Source organism: Strix uralensis, chromosome 8 (assembly GCF_047716275.1).
Source record: "Strix uralensis isolate ZFMK-TIS-50842 chromosome 8, bStrUra1, whole genome shotgun sequence".
In the NCBI taxonomy this organism is placed as follows: Eukaryota; Metazoa; Chordata; class Aves; order Strigiformes; family Strigidae; genus Strix; species Strix uralensis.
In genome coordinates this window covers 4,577,158-4,593,949 of record NC_133979.1, presented here as the reverse complement: position 1 = coordinate 4,593,949, position 16,792 = coordinate 4,577,158, and the positions used below count along the sequence as shown (strand labels likewise).

The following is a 16,792-nucleotide window of genomic DNA, read 5'->3' as shown; positions in this document are numbered from 1 at the left end:
ACACCGTGGACTTGTGAACCTTCTCTTTCTAGTATGAAAACTAGGAGCTTTTTCCTCGAATTTCTGTTTTTGAATAGGAGAAATTTTGTGCAGACTTTGAGCCTGTTTATGATTGTTTAATATTTAAATTTCTCAAATATTATTCTCCTTTCTTATTTTTCATACAGTTTTAAAACCAGAAAATTTAAAAAAGCATTTCTCAGAATAGTTCTGGGTCATTTCTTCTTTTTACCTGACTCTTCCTCTGGTACTGATTTGTTCTTCATCTTTTTTTTGCTTAAGCCTCATGCTGAGATAGCTTTTAAAATAGTGATGTCTGCTTTATGAGTCAGGATTCACAAAACCAGAAGGACTATTTCAAAGAATTTGCTGACTTCCTCCAAGTCAGAGGCTGTTGGACTCCCTAAAATTAATGTTTAAGTAGTTTAAAGTGTATCTTAGAACCAATCTTTATTTTATACTTTTCTGTGATGGAGAGCCCACTTCAGACTTAAAGGTTGTTGATTGTTAGTTGCTGTCATTTCTCAAAATTAATGAATTAATTAAAGAATACACTTTATTTTTCATCTGAGTTTTAACTTCCTACTCCTGTCTGGCAGACTGTAGTGACATGCCTGACCTGCACAGGCTGAAATTTTCTATGTTAAAGGAAAATACTGAGCTGCTTGAGGTTTTTCACCAAAACTTGTGTGAACTGTCATACTTCTCAATCCTTGTAATTGCTTTCCTGACTCATTTCTGAACCCTTTATAATGCATCAGTATCTTCTCAGTATGGGTATTAGAACTGGATACTGTGTGAATGTGGTGGGGAATAAGATTGTGCAGGTATCAGAAGCTTAGCTGAAAGATTCAGAAGTATCCTTTCAATAACTGATCAGGTTATTTTTGGTCTGTCACTTCTTTCAGTTTTAAAAAAGGGGTAATTATTTCTTCAAAGAGGAGTTGCTATCGTGAATTATTAAAAAACATCCAGTAATAAAACACATTCTGTTAAGTAATAATCCGTAATTAATACAAGCTATTTTGCCTGTACAATCTTAGTGATGTACTGTACCAAACCAAAGTCTGATTACCTGCAACTCTGGAAGTATAGCAATAGTCACGTCATCTACATTGATGATCTTTGTATTTAGAGAGACTGTTAGGAATATTGTACTGTAAAGTGTCAGAAATCTAAATTATCAGCCCATTGAAATTATTGTTTGCATGCAAAAAACGTGAGATCAGGTAGCTGAGTTTGAATGCAAATACATTGCATCTAGTTACTTAGTAAGACATCCAAATGTATGTATTGTATACCCATACGCCTGTCAGCACAGGGAGTAGTGAGCCATGCATTACAAGAGATGTTCATTCTGCACTGTTTCACTGAAGTCTAGTAATGAAAACTCAGTCGTGTCCATCAATGTACATGCCTAATGATCCAATGATGCAGAATGCTTTTTTTCTTTTTCTTTTGACCTTTAACCAGGAAAGCTTATCATTTATACATGAAGTAGCTCTCTTTCATTTGGACAAGAAGGCAGTAGTCTTTGTTGAAGTAGGCACCTATGGTCTGCAGACCAATTTACTTTTCAGCTTAATGAATCAGGATCTGCCTGCACATAGGTTGCTTGCTTTTGCCAGTATTTAGCAACCTAATATGTCTGCCTTAAGTAATTACATGTTAGGTAGTTGAGATGTAGTTCAGCCAAAGGCATAAGCTGTATGGGAGAGTGGGATGGAAAGGACCCAAATTAGATTTGCCTCAAGCTACTGTGGCAGCTCACATAGACAGCGATGAATTTTGAACTGAAGAAAGCCAAAGTGATTTTGTTTAACCAACTGTTTTTCTCACTTTTAAATAAGCTGGCCTATAATATCACAATTTGTTTTGGTTTTCCTGAATAAAAATTCTGAAGTTTTTAACTGCCAACCAGGAAATTTTATGGAGGGTATTTCCAGGTTAAAAAAGCCCCAATCTGGCTGTTTCTAACACCCTTTAACCACCATGCATTCACTCCTAAGAAAAAGTTAATATTATAATTTTATAGTCTGCATTATTATCCTGCTTCCTTCTGATCTTAGCACTATTTTTGCTAATCAGCTGGGTTAAAAATTGTACAACAATCAGCCATATATATCTCAGTTAAATGTGAGTATTGTATGTAATTGAGAGGGATCAAATCCCTTACATTGCTTATTACGAGACCCATTTGGATGGACAGTGCTTCTTTTTACTGAGGTCCTGTTTCCTTTGATCCTTATTTAGTGCAGCTTTGTTTAACTAGATAACTTCTTCAATGCATGTTATATATCACTTATTTAACAGGATGTCTGGTTTGTGTATTGTCTTTTAAATTAAAAAGCCTTTGGATTGTCCACTTTGGGGGAGGCTATAAAATGGAGACAGGATGTACCCTTAAGTTGGGTTACTTTCTGAGGTTGCTGGGTTTTCAGAAGGGATTGATATATCCAAGTTCAAGTTTGCTTGTGCCAAGTTAGTGAAGAAAAGGGACATCTCCTTTTGATTTTCTTCCTTTTGAATTTTTATGCAATTATACAGCCGAATATAAGTGCATATGAAACGCAGCCACGTTCTGCATGATAGATGAAAAGCTGTTCTCAGGGAGTATATCATAGCTGAGTCAGCTGGGCCCCCTGCTGCGCTCTGCTTTTGTTGGTTTTAAAAAGGTCTACATCCTAAAGTACCTAGTTCTGGTAAATATTAGTAAGCCAGTACAGTGAATTTTGATTACTAAAGTTGACTGAAGATGTATTGTCTGCCTTGTGTGTTGCGTCTGGTAAATAGCTGGTTGCTGTGGTAACCGCCTAAAAAGGTAGAGGGTCGTTGGTACCACATGAATTCTTTAAACAAAACCTGATCACAGAAAATTCTAACATTAGGCTTCGAAGAAGGATAAAAGAGGAGGAAGAGATTCAGACAGCTTTTTCCTTTTGTAAACTTGCTGCTTTATAGGGGAAAAAATAGCTAGAAATAGTCTGTCTCGTACGAAATGAAAAGGTTGTGGATTAAGGCATTGCATTAGTGAAACAGCTCTATGAATGTGAAACAGAAAGTTCTCCAGCTTCAGCCATTATGGGTTTGTTTGGTTAGGTCTAATTTTGGAAGTCATTACAGCAAAGGTAAATGACTTGCACAGGAGACTTCTGTAAACAAAAGACTCGATACATTTACTTTGGCAGGAACCTTGAGAAGACTCGGTCCTTTCACTGCCTCTTTTATGCAGCTTTCTGTAATACTCCCACTGCCCGCCTCTGTACGCAGGCGGCTCTCATTTCCCTTCCTCACTCTCTGACAGCTTCTTTCCCCCGACATGTAGGATTTAAGGGTGGCAGCACCTGCCATTGAAATGCTGGTGTGTAGCTGTGGAATACCTTTATTTTTATAGTAGCTGTCCCTTGACTTCTAAAGCCACTGTGTTTTGCTTAAGTAAGAAACTGTTCGCTCTCTCCCAGTCTAGTACTGGAGTACAATCTGTTTCAAATGCTTTACTGTGGCTCCTCTTTGATTGCTTTTTGTGTTTTTTATTTTATCATTTAATAGCTTTTTACCTACAGATTCTAAGCATAGTGATGCTTAGCTGAGTTTTCTAGTTTTTCAGTGAAGAGTAAACCACGAGAATTAAAATTCCCTTTCCAGGTCTCTACCCATATGGTTCAGTCAAGGCTTTGCCCATTCCACACCTACTTACTCACACTTGGGAGGGGGGAGACAACTTCCACGATGACAGAAAGAGTGCCCATGCAGAGCCGGCTTCTTCCCTTTTACAAAGCTCCTCGTGAACATATCGTATGGGTGTAGCAGAGCTTTCACTGATTTCTAAAGCTGGGAGGATGAAGTAGAGGGACAGAGTCAGTGTCCCCTCCTTGCTGCTCCCACTTGCTGTCACCTCTTTCCTGCACTCCCTGACTGTTGGGTGACCTAGGAGAACTCCCCTTCTCAATCCTTGTCATGGGTGGCTTCTGACTGCTGTCACTTCCCAGATTGTCAGAAAGTGCTTTCAGTCAAGGAATAATTGTTCAGGTTTACCTTGTCTCCTAAAACAGATGGGGCATACTCTACTGTTAATTCATTTTTTTAAAATACAAGATTATTATGCTGCATCTTCAAATCATAAGAAACCCATCCCCACACATTCTCACACACTTTATGCCCATGGGGGATAGCAGTGCTGCTGGTCATTCTGATATATAACTAGTACCAGAGGACTCTATAGGGTCATTTTCTACTGCTGCTGTAGGAGAGAGGATTATCTTTATCTCGGAAATTGTTCCCTTAGTGCTCATTAACTAGAAATACAGTAATTGAGGAGCTGGTAGGAAAAGACTTTGTCTAATAGTAGCCCTGATCTCTAAAATGGAGTTTAACCACATAATAATTACACACTAAAATGTTTGACCAGTATGACTGATATAAATAAGCCAGCCATGGAATTGAGTGCCTGAAAAGAGGTTTTATTTCAGATTAATTTCACCTCATGCTCTATATACAAGATATTTGTGTGATTTCATGTCAGGTGACTGATTCTGAAGAAGAAGATGTGGTTTTAGCTGCATGAACTCTTCTGAACTTCCTTTCACCTGCAGGGTCTTTGAATGTCATGAGAAACACACAACTTTTTTGCTTTACTGGTATTATTCTCCAATGTCTTAAAAAAACAGAAAGGTAATACAAAAGTTCTCTTAAAGAGAAACATCCTGCTCTCCAACTTATTGGAGGAAAACTGCAAAAGATCACCTCTTGCAAAGCTAGCACAATGTTTTAACTTTACACTCAGAGTTAATAAAATACAGACATTTTCTTCCTGTGAGGAGATAGTTTAATATCATCACTTCCTTCCATGTAAGCTAAATGGTGGGGTTTGGTTACTACCCCAATATTTGAATATAAACCCAAAGTCAAGTGCAGAATTTTTGACTATACATACTTGTTTTAAATTTCCAGTATGAGATTCAGCCTAGCGTTTCAGAGGCAGCAGTGGGACGGTCAATAGAATAGAAACTCTTGGAGAAACAAGCACTGAGAAGTTGTGTGTGCTGTCTAATCACAAAGTGCTCCATACACTGCATCTGTCAGGAAGTGGGCACCTTCCTTAAAGTGAAGAACCAACATCATTTACAGCAAAGAGAAAGATTTAAGTGATATGTAAAATTGAAGACCCGTTTTCTACCCATGAATTTAATATCATAACCTTCATCTACCATTAAGGTAGTATAACTGTATTTCTAGATTATTATGCTCATGGGCATTAGTGTATTCCTGATATTTTATGATATGCTATTCCTTCTTAATTAATCTATATTGTGGCGGATGTTTTACTTCCTTTCTACATATCAGAATGTGCTTTAGGTGTAACATTCTCAATAGAATTGACTGTGAACATAAGCTTGTTTTATTTTAAAAAGGAGTTTTGTCAACTCTGCCTAGAAAATTTGTCAAATTTAGTAAACGCTACAGATATGTACTAAAAGCCATGATATTGGCAGGGAGGTATATAGGAGCTCCCACTGTGCCTTTCACTGCCTCTCACCCACCAAATCTTTAGATAAATAGGGAAGTGTGTGCAGTTCCAGGAGCTGTCAGTCTCCTCGCTTCAGCTGTGGTTGTACTCAGCAGCCAGATAGGAGGCTGGGTGGGGGGGTGTCCTTAAATTCTGAAAGTTTAATGACTCTAGATTTGTTCTTCAAAGCTCTAAGCAATCTCTTATCACCATGATTTAATTAAATGATCTCTTTTCACAAGACAAAATTTGATGTGCATTATGGTAGAGGAGACAAATGCAGATGGGACCTGCCACCAGGCTCCCTGGTGACAGGACTGAGAAGGAAGGGTTGCTCTGCTGTGTTTGGGGTGACCATAATGTTCTTCATACTTAAGGCCAGTGAAGACTTGACAGGGATTATTTCTCTGAGGAAATACAGCTGCAATAGGAGGAATTTGCTGCTTAAGCCGGTTTCTTTTTCAGAGTTTCTGTTACTATAGCTACCTTATTCCTAGTAGAAACTGCTGGAAAGGATGGAAATGGGGAAAAAATTGGCCCCTGCCTTGTGCAACAGGTGCAGTTTTCAGTTGTGAGCATGGGCTGAGCTAAATCTCGTTCACGTGCACAGAGAATGGCTGCAGGCAGCCTAGTCAGGAACTACCACAAGAACTTGGGATTTCTGCATAAGTATTTCATATCTGTTGGAAAGATGCCAAGCAGAATTTAATTGCTTGTGGTGAAATCTTTCTCTGTGGCTAGATAGACTTTGAATACTTTTGAACTTTTAAATTACTATAGGACAGCTGCTCTAGCATGGTTGTATTTAATATACAGACAGATAATGAAAGATACTTCTTAATCAGATAGAGTTCTTTGATGCACTTTTTTGTTTTATATATACACCACACTAACTTGAGAGAGAGGAAGGGAGTTCTTGTAATAACATACACATTTATTTTTCTGTTTAGTAAATTGACAGGTGTTTGGTTTTTCTTGTGTCTGCCCAGGAAACCACGTCTTGTCTCCTGGAGAGTCTGTTGGAAAAGGTCTAACGCCAGAAGCTGCAAAAGATCTCGGTCTCCCTGAAGGGATTGCAGTAGCAGCATCTCTCATTGATGCACATGCTGGAGGACTAGGTACTCAGTCATATCTTTACTATTCTTGGAAGCAGGAATGTATTGAATTAATTTTAGAAAACCATTTTTCTCGCAGCCTGTTTTGTATCCAGCAATTTGCTCTGATGCTATTCTTATGAAATAGCACAACTAAAATAAAAACCCCATCACAATAACTGCTAATATTGAATATCTGTTTATAGAAAGGGGCTATCACTGTTCATTTCTTTTCAGCTGGATTTCCAAACTGTTTGTTAACTTCTGCTAGTTTCACTTCAAATTCCTGAAGTGAAACACCATTGTGTTGGCATGCCAATGTGCTGAGAGTTTGCATCTTCTGTTGCTCAAAACTTTGGGGATAGGCAAGAAAAGTAAAAAATTAACATTCTAAGGGAGAAGTCTCATGTCTGAGGCTTGTTCATAGTCTTCCTTCTCAGTTTTAGAAGTGATTCATGCTTTGTTTAAATAATGCAACAGACACTTTTTCACATACATTTATGCTAGCACAATGTGGGATATATACCAAAAACACTGCTTTTGATCCAGGGGGTTAGAATATGTAAATACTGTGTATCTACACTAGCAAACAAAAGTAGAGGGGGAACTGGCCACTGCACAGCATTCCCTTCTGTGACTTTGAACTTTTTATCCATAGCTGAAGTGGGAGGCCTGATGCTTAGACTTTTTTTTTCTTTTCTAGCACAATATTCCAATATGCCCAGTTTCAACTGTGTTGAAATATATTTGGTGAGGCTCAATGTCTTCATTTTCTTACTATGCTGTTTGGCCTTACCTAAATACAGTGAATAACAAAATGATTCAATGTAACTTTTTCATCAAGAAATTGAGGGTTTTTTAGTTTGATAGTTTAGAAAAAAGTCTTACCTCAGAGAGTCTCAGTGTTATTGAAACAGTACTGTTCAATGGAAATCTATTACTCATCAGAGTATTTTTCTCTAGATCTAGATGGAATATGATTAGCTGCTAAAATATCAGTTTTGTTTCATATATTTTGTGATGTTTTAAATCTCATTTGTTCTAGAAATTGTGGCCTGGAACTTTTAAAATGTTTAAATCCATTTACTCTGCTTTCGATAACTGTTTCTGATGAGGTTAAGTAATCATGTAGATTGCTTTTCTTATTACCTCAGAAGGATTAGAAAGAGATCCAGCTGCAAAAAGGAAGGCTTTTTAGTGTCATAGTTGTAGATGTATTGTGTTCCTACTGTTGTGACTTAAAAATCTGTTTGTGTGAATTAGTATCCTAATTGCATAAAAATGTGTTTAAAACTATGTGCCCTAGCAGACTTGTGTTCTTGAAAAGGATGTAATAATAAGCTGGCCTGAAATAATGAACTGGCTGAAAAACTGGATTGTCACACAGCACGTGAAAATGGCAGTGGAGGGCCCTCATTTAATTGGCATCGTTGTGTTAGTACTGGATTTAGAACACAAAAAGTTTGCCCAGCAAATTTCATGCACTGAAATCAATGAATTTAAAGAAGAACAGAGAGCTGTTCATTTGCTATAGTCTTCTGTAAAGAAACTCTAACATTAGAAATACGTAGCTACTGGCATCCAACAGAGTAAGACTTAAGTGGATAGAGACAGTCTGCTTCTGTTAGCCCTGTTTATCAGAATATGTTTTCCCAGATGGCACCACAAACACTAGCAGACTACTGAAATCATCGTCAGGAGAAAAGAAATGTACAGGTTGTTGTTAGGGAGAGACACATTACAGCGGGAAGAGGCAGTAACACAGTGGGAGAACCTGCATGCTAATCACACTCAGAGCCTGGAAAAAGAGGAAGATTTAAGATGGAACTCATTCTTCTTGAATCTGGGAAGGGTAGTAAATAGGTAGGGAAACTAGTAGAAAAGACAGTACAAAGGAAAAGATTTGGATAGCAAGAGAGGCAGCAGGAGCAAAAGGAGAGGGGGAGAGTGCAAAGATAATGGAACAGAATAAAGAAAATGAACGGTGTGGCAGCACCTGAAATACTGAATAGCTTTCCTTCATCCATAACTGTTAATAACAAGAACCTTATTCTTTTTCATGTCTAGTTTAACCTACAGTGTGTAGAATACAGAGCTGAAAATCCTGAAGAAAAAACAGAAAAGCAAAATGAGAACACAGATAATAGGACTAGGAAGTGAAACTGTGTCTGATCAAAAGACATTAAGGATGGCAATGCACTGAAGCATATTAACCTTTTAATAATGATAAATGGGGCACAGAAGAAAAGAAAATAGGAAATATTTGAAGCAGTGAATTAAAATGTGAAGATACTGGAAATAAATAACTTATAGTTGATGTAAAACTTCTGTTTTGAGAAGGTACTGATGTGTGTTTAAGTACTTTGCTGTGATCTGTAATGAAATATTGAGGTTTACAATTTGTTTGAAGGATATGAGTTGTATATTAGTAAGCATTAGATTAGTTTGTGGGACAACAACATCCAGTGGGTGTCATTATTCTTATTCTTGAACACATTCTGCTGGTTGTTTTAAAAGTAGTCTGTAACAGCTGAGTAACAAAAGCAGCTCTTTTGTATCCTGCAGGCTAAACCAAAATGACATGATGGACATCTTGTTTTCAGTGTTAATAACTTTTGACGCACTATTCAGATCTGCTTTTGGCTGGATATAAAGGGTGTTTTTGCTGGACAGGTTCCTGAAGTTTATGAAGGCTTCAAAGTTTTGAGTAAAATAAGGTAAAGATAAAGAATTATGTAATACATATGTCTGCGGAGCTCATCTATGACTCCTGAATCAGTCCATCTGATACCTATTATGGAAAAGTAAAAATCTAAAAGCCGAGCAGTTATGTCTTACATTTTGACCTACTGTACCAGTTTAAAAGAGCCTACAGATAAAAATGTGAGTATATGTGTATGTCTTTTGGGACTGGCCTCATAAAAATAATGTTTACATTGCACCTTTTAAAAAGACATCAGCATTGTTTCAGCAAAAGTGGGTAATTTATTGTACAGTATCTAAAATACTTTGTCACTGTGGAAGAGATCCAAAAGTACGCATGCTAAGCACAGCCTGCTTTTCTAAAATCTCCCCTACAGTTTGTGTGTCATGCAGACTTCTTGTTCTCAGTCTCTCTTGAGAATCTTCAAAAGATTTTCAGTCTGTCTCAGAGAATGAATTCCAACTAAATTAAAGGTGAAAGTGACTTACAACAGCAATTAAATTATTTTTAGCAAATAAAATATCTAAGCTTTCATTATTATGAGAATTTTCCAGATTGCTGCCTGATTTCAATTAATCACAAATAGGAAGACACTTGCAACTCTGAACACTAGTAAAGCCACGGACAAAATCCTACCGATTTCAAAAAGGCCCAAAATGCATATTTTGCGGAATGCATGTTTTCTTAGTGATTAAAAATATCTAAACACGAGGCTCTTCCATTTTGTTATGAAAATACATTTGCAACATATGCTGACAATACAGTTTAATAGATTTGTTCCTTCTGAAGTGTCAATAATATTTTAAACTCTTAAGAAATTCTGTGACAGTGTTGCCTAGTACAGGAGATTGCCTTTTAGACAACCATATCCAAAATTCTTAATATGAACACATGCATGTCTGTGTTTGAGCAATGAAAAAGAAGACATACTTTAGCTTTCTGTTGTTCCTTACAAATCAACTCTGTGTATGACAAGCTATTCTACTACATAGTTACAAGCCAGCTAGGATAAAGGGACAGATTTTTGAAGACTGTAAAAATTTTAGCCCTTACTTTTCTGATTATTTAGATAACTTCCAATCATGATACCATGATAACCATGGCAATCATGATAAGACAAACCCCAACAGACCGATTTGATAACAGAATCTTGCAATGGTGACCTAAACAAGAAGGTCTTAATGAAGTGTAACATACTAACCAGCAGTAGCACTTGGCATCTTTCACAATGTCCAGTAAATGCTTTCATGTTCCTTCTACAGTGAGAAAGATTTTTTTTTTTTTTCTTTTTCCCAGCAGGGTTGGTAAACTGATCACCAGACTGTGCACTGCAGATAAAGATACAATGCAGTCTGGTGACCAGTTTGCCATTGAAAAGTAATGCTCAAGAGAAAAAAAGACAAACAAAAGGATATTACTTGTTGGGCTGCTTCATTTTGCTGGGTGCAGCACAATGTGATGTAAGAATGCAGCCAAGGAGAGGAGGACGAGGAGAGGGCAGGATCACTCCCCTTAAGTGAATTAAGCAGGATGTGATGTGTGCTGATGCTTGGCTATAGGTCTGCCCCATTCTGTAAGCAAGCTCCTGGCTCAGCTCTGGCATCTCCTGGCTTTATGTTTCTGCTGTGGGCTGAGTACTTGCTGAGTTTGTCCTCTGTCCTGTCCTGTCCTGCACGCAGAAGCTCCTCAGAGCCAAGCACAGTTCCTCTAAGGGAAGAAGTAATCTTCCTTCGGATGGTTCTGTCTGACATGGACAGAACAGCAGCAGCAGTCAAGACAACAAAGCTGGCAGTCTTCCAGTCTCCTGCCAAGTTACCCCCTTCTCCAGCTCATCCCCTGACAAAACACATCATACAGTATATGCATGATATAAACTGTGAACAAATAAACATATCTGCAGTCTACCATACTGCCTTTCACAACAGGGCAGTCTGATATTCTGCATGATAGTGTACTACCTAAGAGAATAAAGGTCAGGTTATAGTCAAAATAACATTTAAAAATTGTGATGATACACATGAACAGAGAAGAAATCATCTTGTGTCCTCATGTATCTGGAATAAAAATACATTTTAATCTGATATGATAAAATAACTTTTATTTGTGTGCAGAGAAGCTCTGTTTTGTGAGGGTTGGCTTGATCATCTTTAAAACAGAATTTTAATTTTATTTTAACAGGAGTAATTGGAGCAGATGTGAAAGGACACAACCTGCCATGTGAGAACCAGCCAATTACATCCCGAGTTGCTATGATCTGTGGAACATCTTCATGCCACATGGGGGTAGGTTGTATGCCTAGTCCTAATTTGTACAGACTACACTAATGTTTTTGAAGGGAAAAATGACCTTTGTCCTTCTCACCCTTTTCCTTGAATTTTTTCTGGTAACTCTATCTTTACCTTTGGATATTAATTATATATTACCATGCATTTGCTATTAAGCAAGAACTTTAATAGTAGTAGAAATCAATACTGAAAAATTACATGGAAAGTAAAAACCACGATGCTAGAGTGGCTTAAAGAGCAGCCTGAAATCTGAGCCAAAGACTCAGCTTGAGTTATCCGTGACAAGCCTGTCACTAATGTGTTACAGAATAGTGTCTTTGGAGAAGGAGTGCATGTCTTCAGTCACAGCCCTTCTCGCCCACCTCTTCACTGAATCAATATAAATCCTTCTACCTCTGAAAGTTGCCATGATGTATAGAATTACGATACGTATCATGACTAAAAAGAAAGAAAAACCCCAATAAGCAATTTTCACTTTGCTAATTTTTCTCAGTGAATTAATACAAAAGCTTTTTCTGAGATTGCAATTAAAATTTAGTGTCTGCTTTTGAAATTTATACCTTTTTAAAATGTATGAGTCTGAAAGCATTCCATTTAGATAAGTACCCTTTTCTGCCACATTTTTTATTTAAAACTCATTTTGGTCTTAAATTTAGACTGATTATAACTTGGATTTTTCCAAAACGAGCAAATGGCAATGGGAGTGCTAGAGGTGTTAAAGGGGACTAACATGTTTCATGGAGAGAGCTCCAGTAGAGAAAAAGAAACAAAACTGGTAATAAAATGTCAGGCTTAACAGTAAGTTAAGTTGTCTTCCTAGTAACAGCATGAATACGTGGTGATCTTAAGCATGACTAAATGGTGATCTTGTCACATGGATTGTAGTTCAGCAAAGCATTTTAGCACATGATTGAATTTAAAGATGTGAATAATCCCAGTATTGTGAAGCAGAGCATTTAACAAAAGTTTAAATCCTGTAGACCAATTGGAATATATTTGGAATCCTTCCTAAACAAGAGTTTTAAACCTCAAACTCCACCACTCTTAGCTTACTCTGTCTCTGAAGAACTACACTGGTGTCTCTTTGTCTATCACAGGGCAGATAGGTCATCCTGCAAATACCAGCTCTGGGGGAAGAAGTCACCCTTTGAGTCTGCCACTGCTTCTATTATTTCCAGTTTTTTTGCTGGAGGTTTCTGCCCTTTCAGAAGAAGCTGTTTGTGTGAACTCTTCCTAACCTGTTTCATGTAGCTGAGTTAGTTTAACTTGTTAAAATGAGTTGGGTTAATAAAGACATAATACTGGGCCAACATGAGCTGAGGAGCTTGCAGACAGTTTCCCCAAAAGGTCTGAGGGCAATGTTGAGCAGCTGGAAATGGGCCAGCTGGCTCCAACTTATTCCTTTAGTATAACTAGCCCTGGAAGAGGACGTGTGTGTGGTTATTTATTAATTTTTAATGTATGTATATTGGTAAGTTCTAACGTAGACCCAGTTCACAGCTATAGTTTGTTTTGCTTCCCAAGCTAGAGCATGGTATATCACAGCACTTTTTGTGTGCATATGCCACAACCATGAGAGATGTAGCTCCATTACATACACTAGTATAACAAAAGTGACGTGATAAAGTCCATGTTGATGTTAATCAACGTTCTGTTCTGTCGTTAAAGCAACCCCAAAGTCGTACACAGACTGCACACCATAGACAAGGTAGAGCCTTTTAAGGCTCTTAATCACTTGAATGCAAACTTGGGAATAGATGCTTGTGCAGTTCTTGGCTAGATTTAAGTAGATTTTTATTTAAATGTAACTACTCAGCATTTTATAATCATTTCCTTAACTGCCTTCCTTCACTCATCTGCTCAGAGGTATAACAGTCTCTAGGCAGTAGACAATAAGCAAATTCTAAACTCCTCTGGATTTAATCTGTGAAAGGACGTTGGTTTACTGTTCTTTTATCTATTACCTGCATAGACTGCATGAAATGAACATAGAGCACACAGAGCAGTTGTATTTGTGTTTTAATGAGACCTATATGCAGCTGCATTTGGCTGAAATTAGCTGTTCCTTTTTTTAATTAGGGCTATAAAATGAAAGTATATTATACTTGTGTTTTGATAGAAATATATATTTTCTCTCTCTGTGTGCACCAAGGGACCCTCAGGGCTACAGAGATTAATCATCGAGTTTAATTTAATGCAGTGGGAGAGAGACCTGTGTGGTCAGGCGGGCATTAAAAAGTGCCTTTGATCTGCCTCAGGTGCACTGAGCCCCAGTGAGCCAGCAACAATAATACCTTTGTGAGATGATCAGAGACGAGAGAGGGAGAAAATGGCCTGTGTGGAAACTCAAGGCCGTCCTTTGTTGTGGTTCTGGCAAACGAAAGAGCCAACTGTCAGGAGAAATTCAGAAAACAGAAAGCAGGGTGAAAGTACGGTTGGATTTCTTTCAAGGGATCGTAACAGGAAACTGTTCAAAATCATCTGCGATGCCTTTCTTTCCCCCCCCCTTCCTCCTTTTTTGGTGAGGGCAGGGGGACTACTGTTGGTGTATGTGTGTTGGTACAGTATTTCCATTCTCTAGACCGAATGCTCCATGAGTCACAGGAGCAGGTATTGCTTGAACACAGCATTTACTTTAAGAGAAACTACTCCATGACCCAGTTTTCATTACCTCAAGGACTCTAGAGATCTTGAACAAAAGACTTTGCTAATCATGCCTTTGATATTTTAGAAAGTACAAATGTGGAACCTAATTTTTCTCATGGCTATAATAGTTTAATTTGTGGTAGAACTACCATTTTTAAGTGAGGATATGCTTTTGGAATTAACCACTGACAGTTTGGGGTAATCAGACACACACAAAGCATTTTGTGTTTCTGTTGAGATACTTGAATAGCTCATGAAAGAAGTAAAAAGCATGTTGTAATTAGGTTACTGATGCAAGTCCAGGTCTGAGTTGGTAGTTGCTGAAAGTCACTGCCACCTCAGGGCTCATCCATTATCCATGAGGAAAAAGAAAAGAAAAGATGGTTTTCTGAATATTTTTGGACAGTTATTCATTTTACATGATTCTCTGCTGCCTCCTTTGCCCTAGCAAAAGTCATTGGCAGAATTTGCATTTGGAATGGCAAATAAGCTGTCCTTTTATTTGTGAAGGATTGTCCCTGAGTTTAGGGCTGGGATTCATTTGCTGTAGCTTTGATCTGTCTGTGCAGCGTAGGTTATTCCTTTCAAGTGACGGATACTCAGCGGCTGACTTTTCCGAGTGGGCTGCTGCATGTCATCGTGCTTTGTAGACAGGGTCTGTAAGCTCCAGCACCCACATTTAGTTTTGGAACTTTTAGGAGACTTTCCTTGGGTAGCCATGGCGACTACACAAAATGTGTGAGTAGTTTTTCACAGCAAAATAGCAGCAGGTTTGGGGCCTTGAAATAGGAGCTTGCATGTTATTCCTAACTAGTAGTTTGCATGGGTCTAACAGACATGCCCTAACTTCTGGCAATAAGGTAATTGGTTTCCCTAAAAGCCTGTCTTCCTGCCAGCCTATTATGGGTTTTATGGGGTATTTTAAAGGTTTCAAAAATCCTTTGCTTTCTTCTGAAGCCTTTACGTGATTGGAGAGATTTCAGGTACAGATATCTGTATTATCTTGTCCCAGTCCTGAACAGAAGCATGCTTGCCCTTTTCCAGATGTGTAAAAACACCAAGAATTGAGTTAACTCTTGGGTGCCAGTTAGCAAACAGCAAAACAGTAATGTGAACAAGGGTACTTGTACACAGAAATTTCTTAGTATTCCTTGGAGCAAGTAATTTAGCAAGTACTGCTGCTTCTTTCTGGTAGATAAATCTTGCAGTTTCCCATACCTGACAACAGCATAGCACTCTTCTTGTGGGCACTAAATTCACATCATAAAATGATTTTTTTTCCCCTCAAAGTAAAATGTTTCATTAGGCTGTAAGGCTTTTGTCAAAGAGAGTACAGGTTTGAGTAAACTTATGTGACACCTAAGACTGGGACCAGTTTTTGGTAGCCAGAGGTTGTGAAAGGAATTTGAAGTAATTTAAATTAGTAAGCAGAAAAAAATGATAGTTATGGAATGGGAATATTGAGAGTGCTGAGGGTTTTGGAGTCACTAGGGTATAGTGCCTCTTCCCCCAGGCTGGGACTTTTATGGAGGACAAGGAGAACGTGCATGCAGAGCTGCAGGATCTAGAAATACTGAAGCCCACTGTGAGAGAGAGCAGGGATCTTCTTTTGCAACACTCCATCTTCTCTTTAGTTTTCTGCAGTATGGGATTTTTGCTAATCTTGTGTCTGAACAGGATTTGTACTATTTATGCGTATTGAATAAAGCAGGAGAGATCCACATAAAACAGTTCATAAAATGTGTATAAACTCTCATTTCTGACTATTTTGTGGCGAATTAGGCTCACTTAGAGAGCGGTGTTCTGCTTTGCACTTGTCTCAGAACAGTTTTTCCATTATGAAAATATTTGTCATTCTTGCTCTAACACCTTTTTGGATTCACAGCTGAAGGAAGTAGCCAGGGCAGCTTCTAATGGGAACATTGTCTGGCTTGAGTTCAGCTTACCGAGGCGGGGGGGGGTGGGGGGTGGTGGTGTGGGTGAATTTGCTGGCATTTTGAGTCCCAAATATACAAGGTTTGTGTTCCTTCCTATCCAGAGTCTCTGATTATTTATTTTGTTTTTTTGGTATTTGGTGATGTGGTCTGTGTGCTTCTTCAATCATTCCTCCTTCTTCATCAGGTCTCTGTACTCAAAACTTCTTTTCTGGGATTGTCAGGGAATCTTTTCAGGTTTAGATGGAGCCTTTTCCTTGCACCTGTTTTAGTTACTACTCTGATTCTTGTTATTGGGAACTGATTCACCTGCCTTGATGCACAATTCTTTTTTCCCCAGGTGATAATGTGTATGTGGTTTGAAGCTTATAACTTAGTAGTTTTTTTAAATTGAAGGGGGACAAGTAATTTATCTTCTGTCTTTTCAGATTTACTACGTGATCTAAAAAACAGATTGAACAACTACACAAACAGCAAAATAGGCAAATCATTTTGCTGTCCCAGTGTTTACTATGGATTATTTCAAGAAGAATATCCCATGTTCTCTTTAACCAAGCCTGACTAGTCTTTGCCTGTTTTCTGCTAAAGGAACTTCAGCCCAATTTGCTTATTCTAAATTTGTT

The 16,792-nt window shown here is 38.1% G+C and overlaps 1 protein-coding gene across 9 annotated transcripts in view; it reads left to right on the top strand.

Annotated features, from left to right (window-relative positions):
• FGGY (FGGY carbohydrate kinase domain containing) overlaps positions 1-16,792 on the top strand; it is a 150,298-nt gene that overhangs the window by 67,432 nt on the left and 66,074 nt on the right. For all 9 annotated transcript variants that reach the window (XM_074875914.1, XM_074875913.1, XM_074875918.1 and 6 more), the window contains 2 exons: positions 6,496-6,624; positions 11,483-11,586. In XM_074875914.1, coding sequence (XP_074732015.1) covers positions 6,496-6,624; positions 11,483-11,586 — 233 coding nt within the window. The remainder of the gene's footprint in view (positions 1-6,495; positions 6,625-11,482; positions 11,587-16,792) is intronic.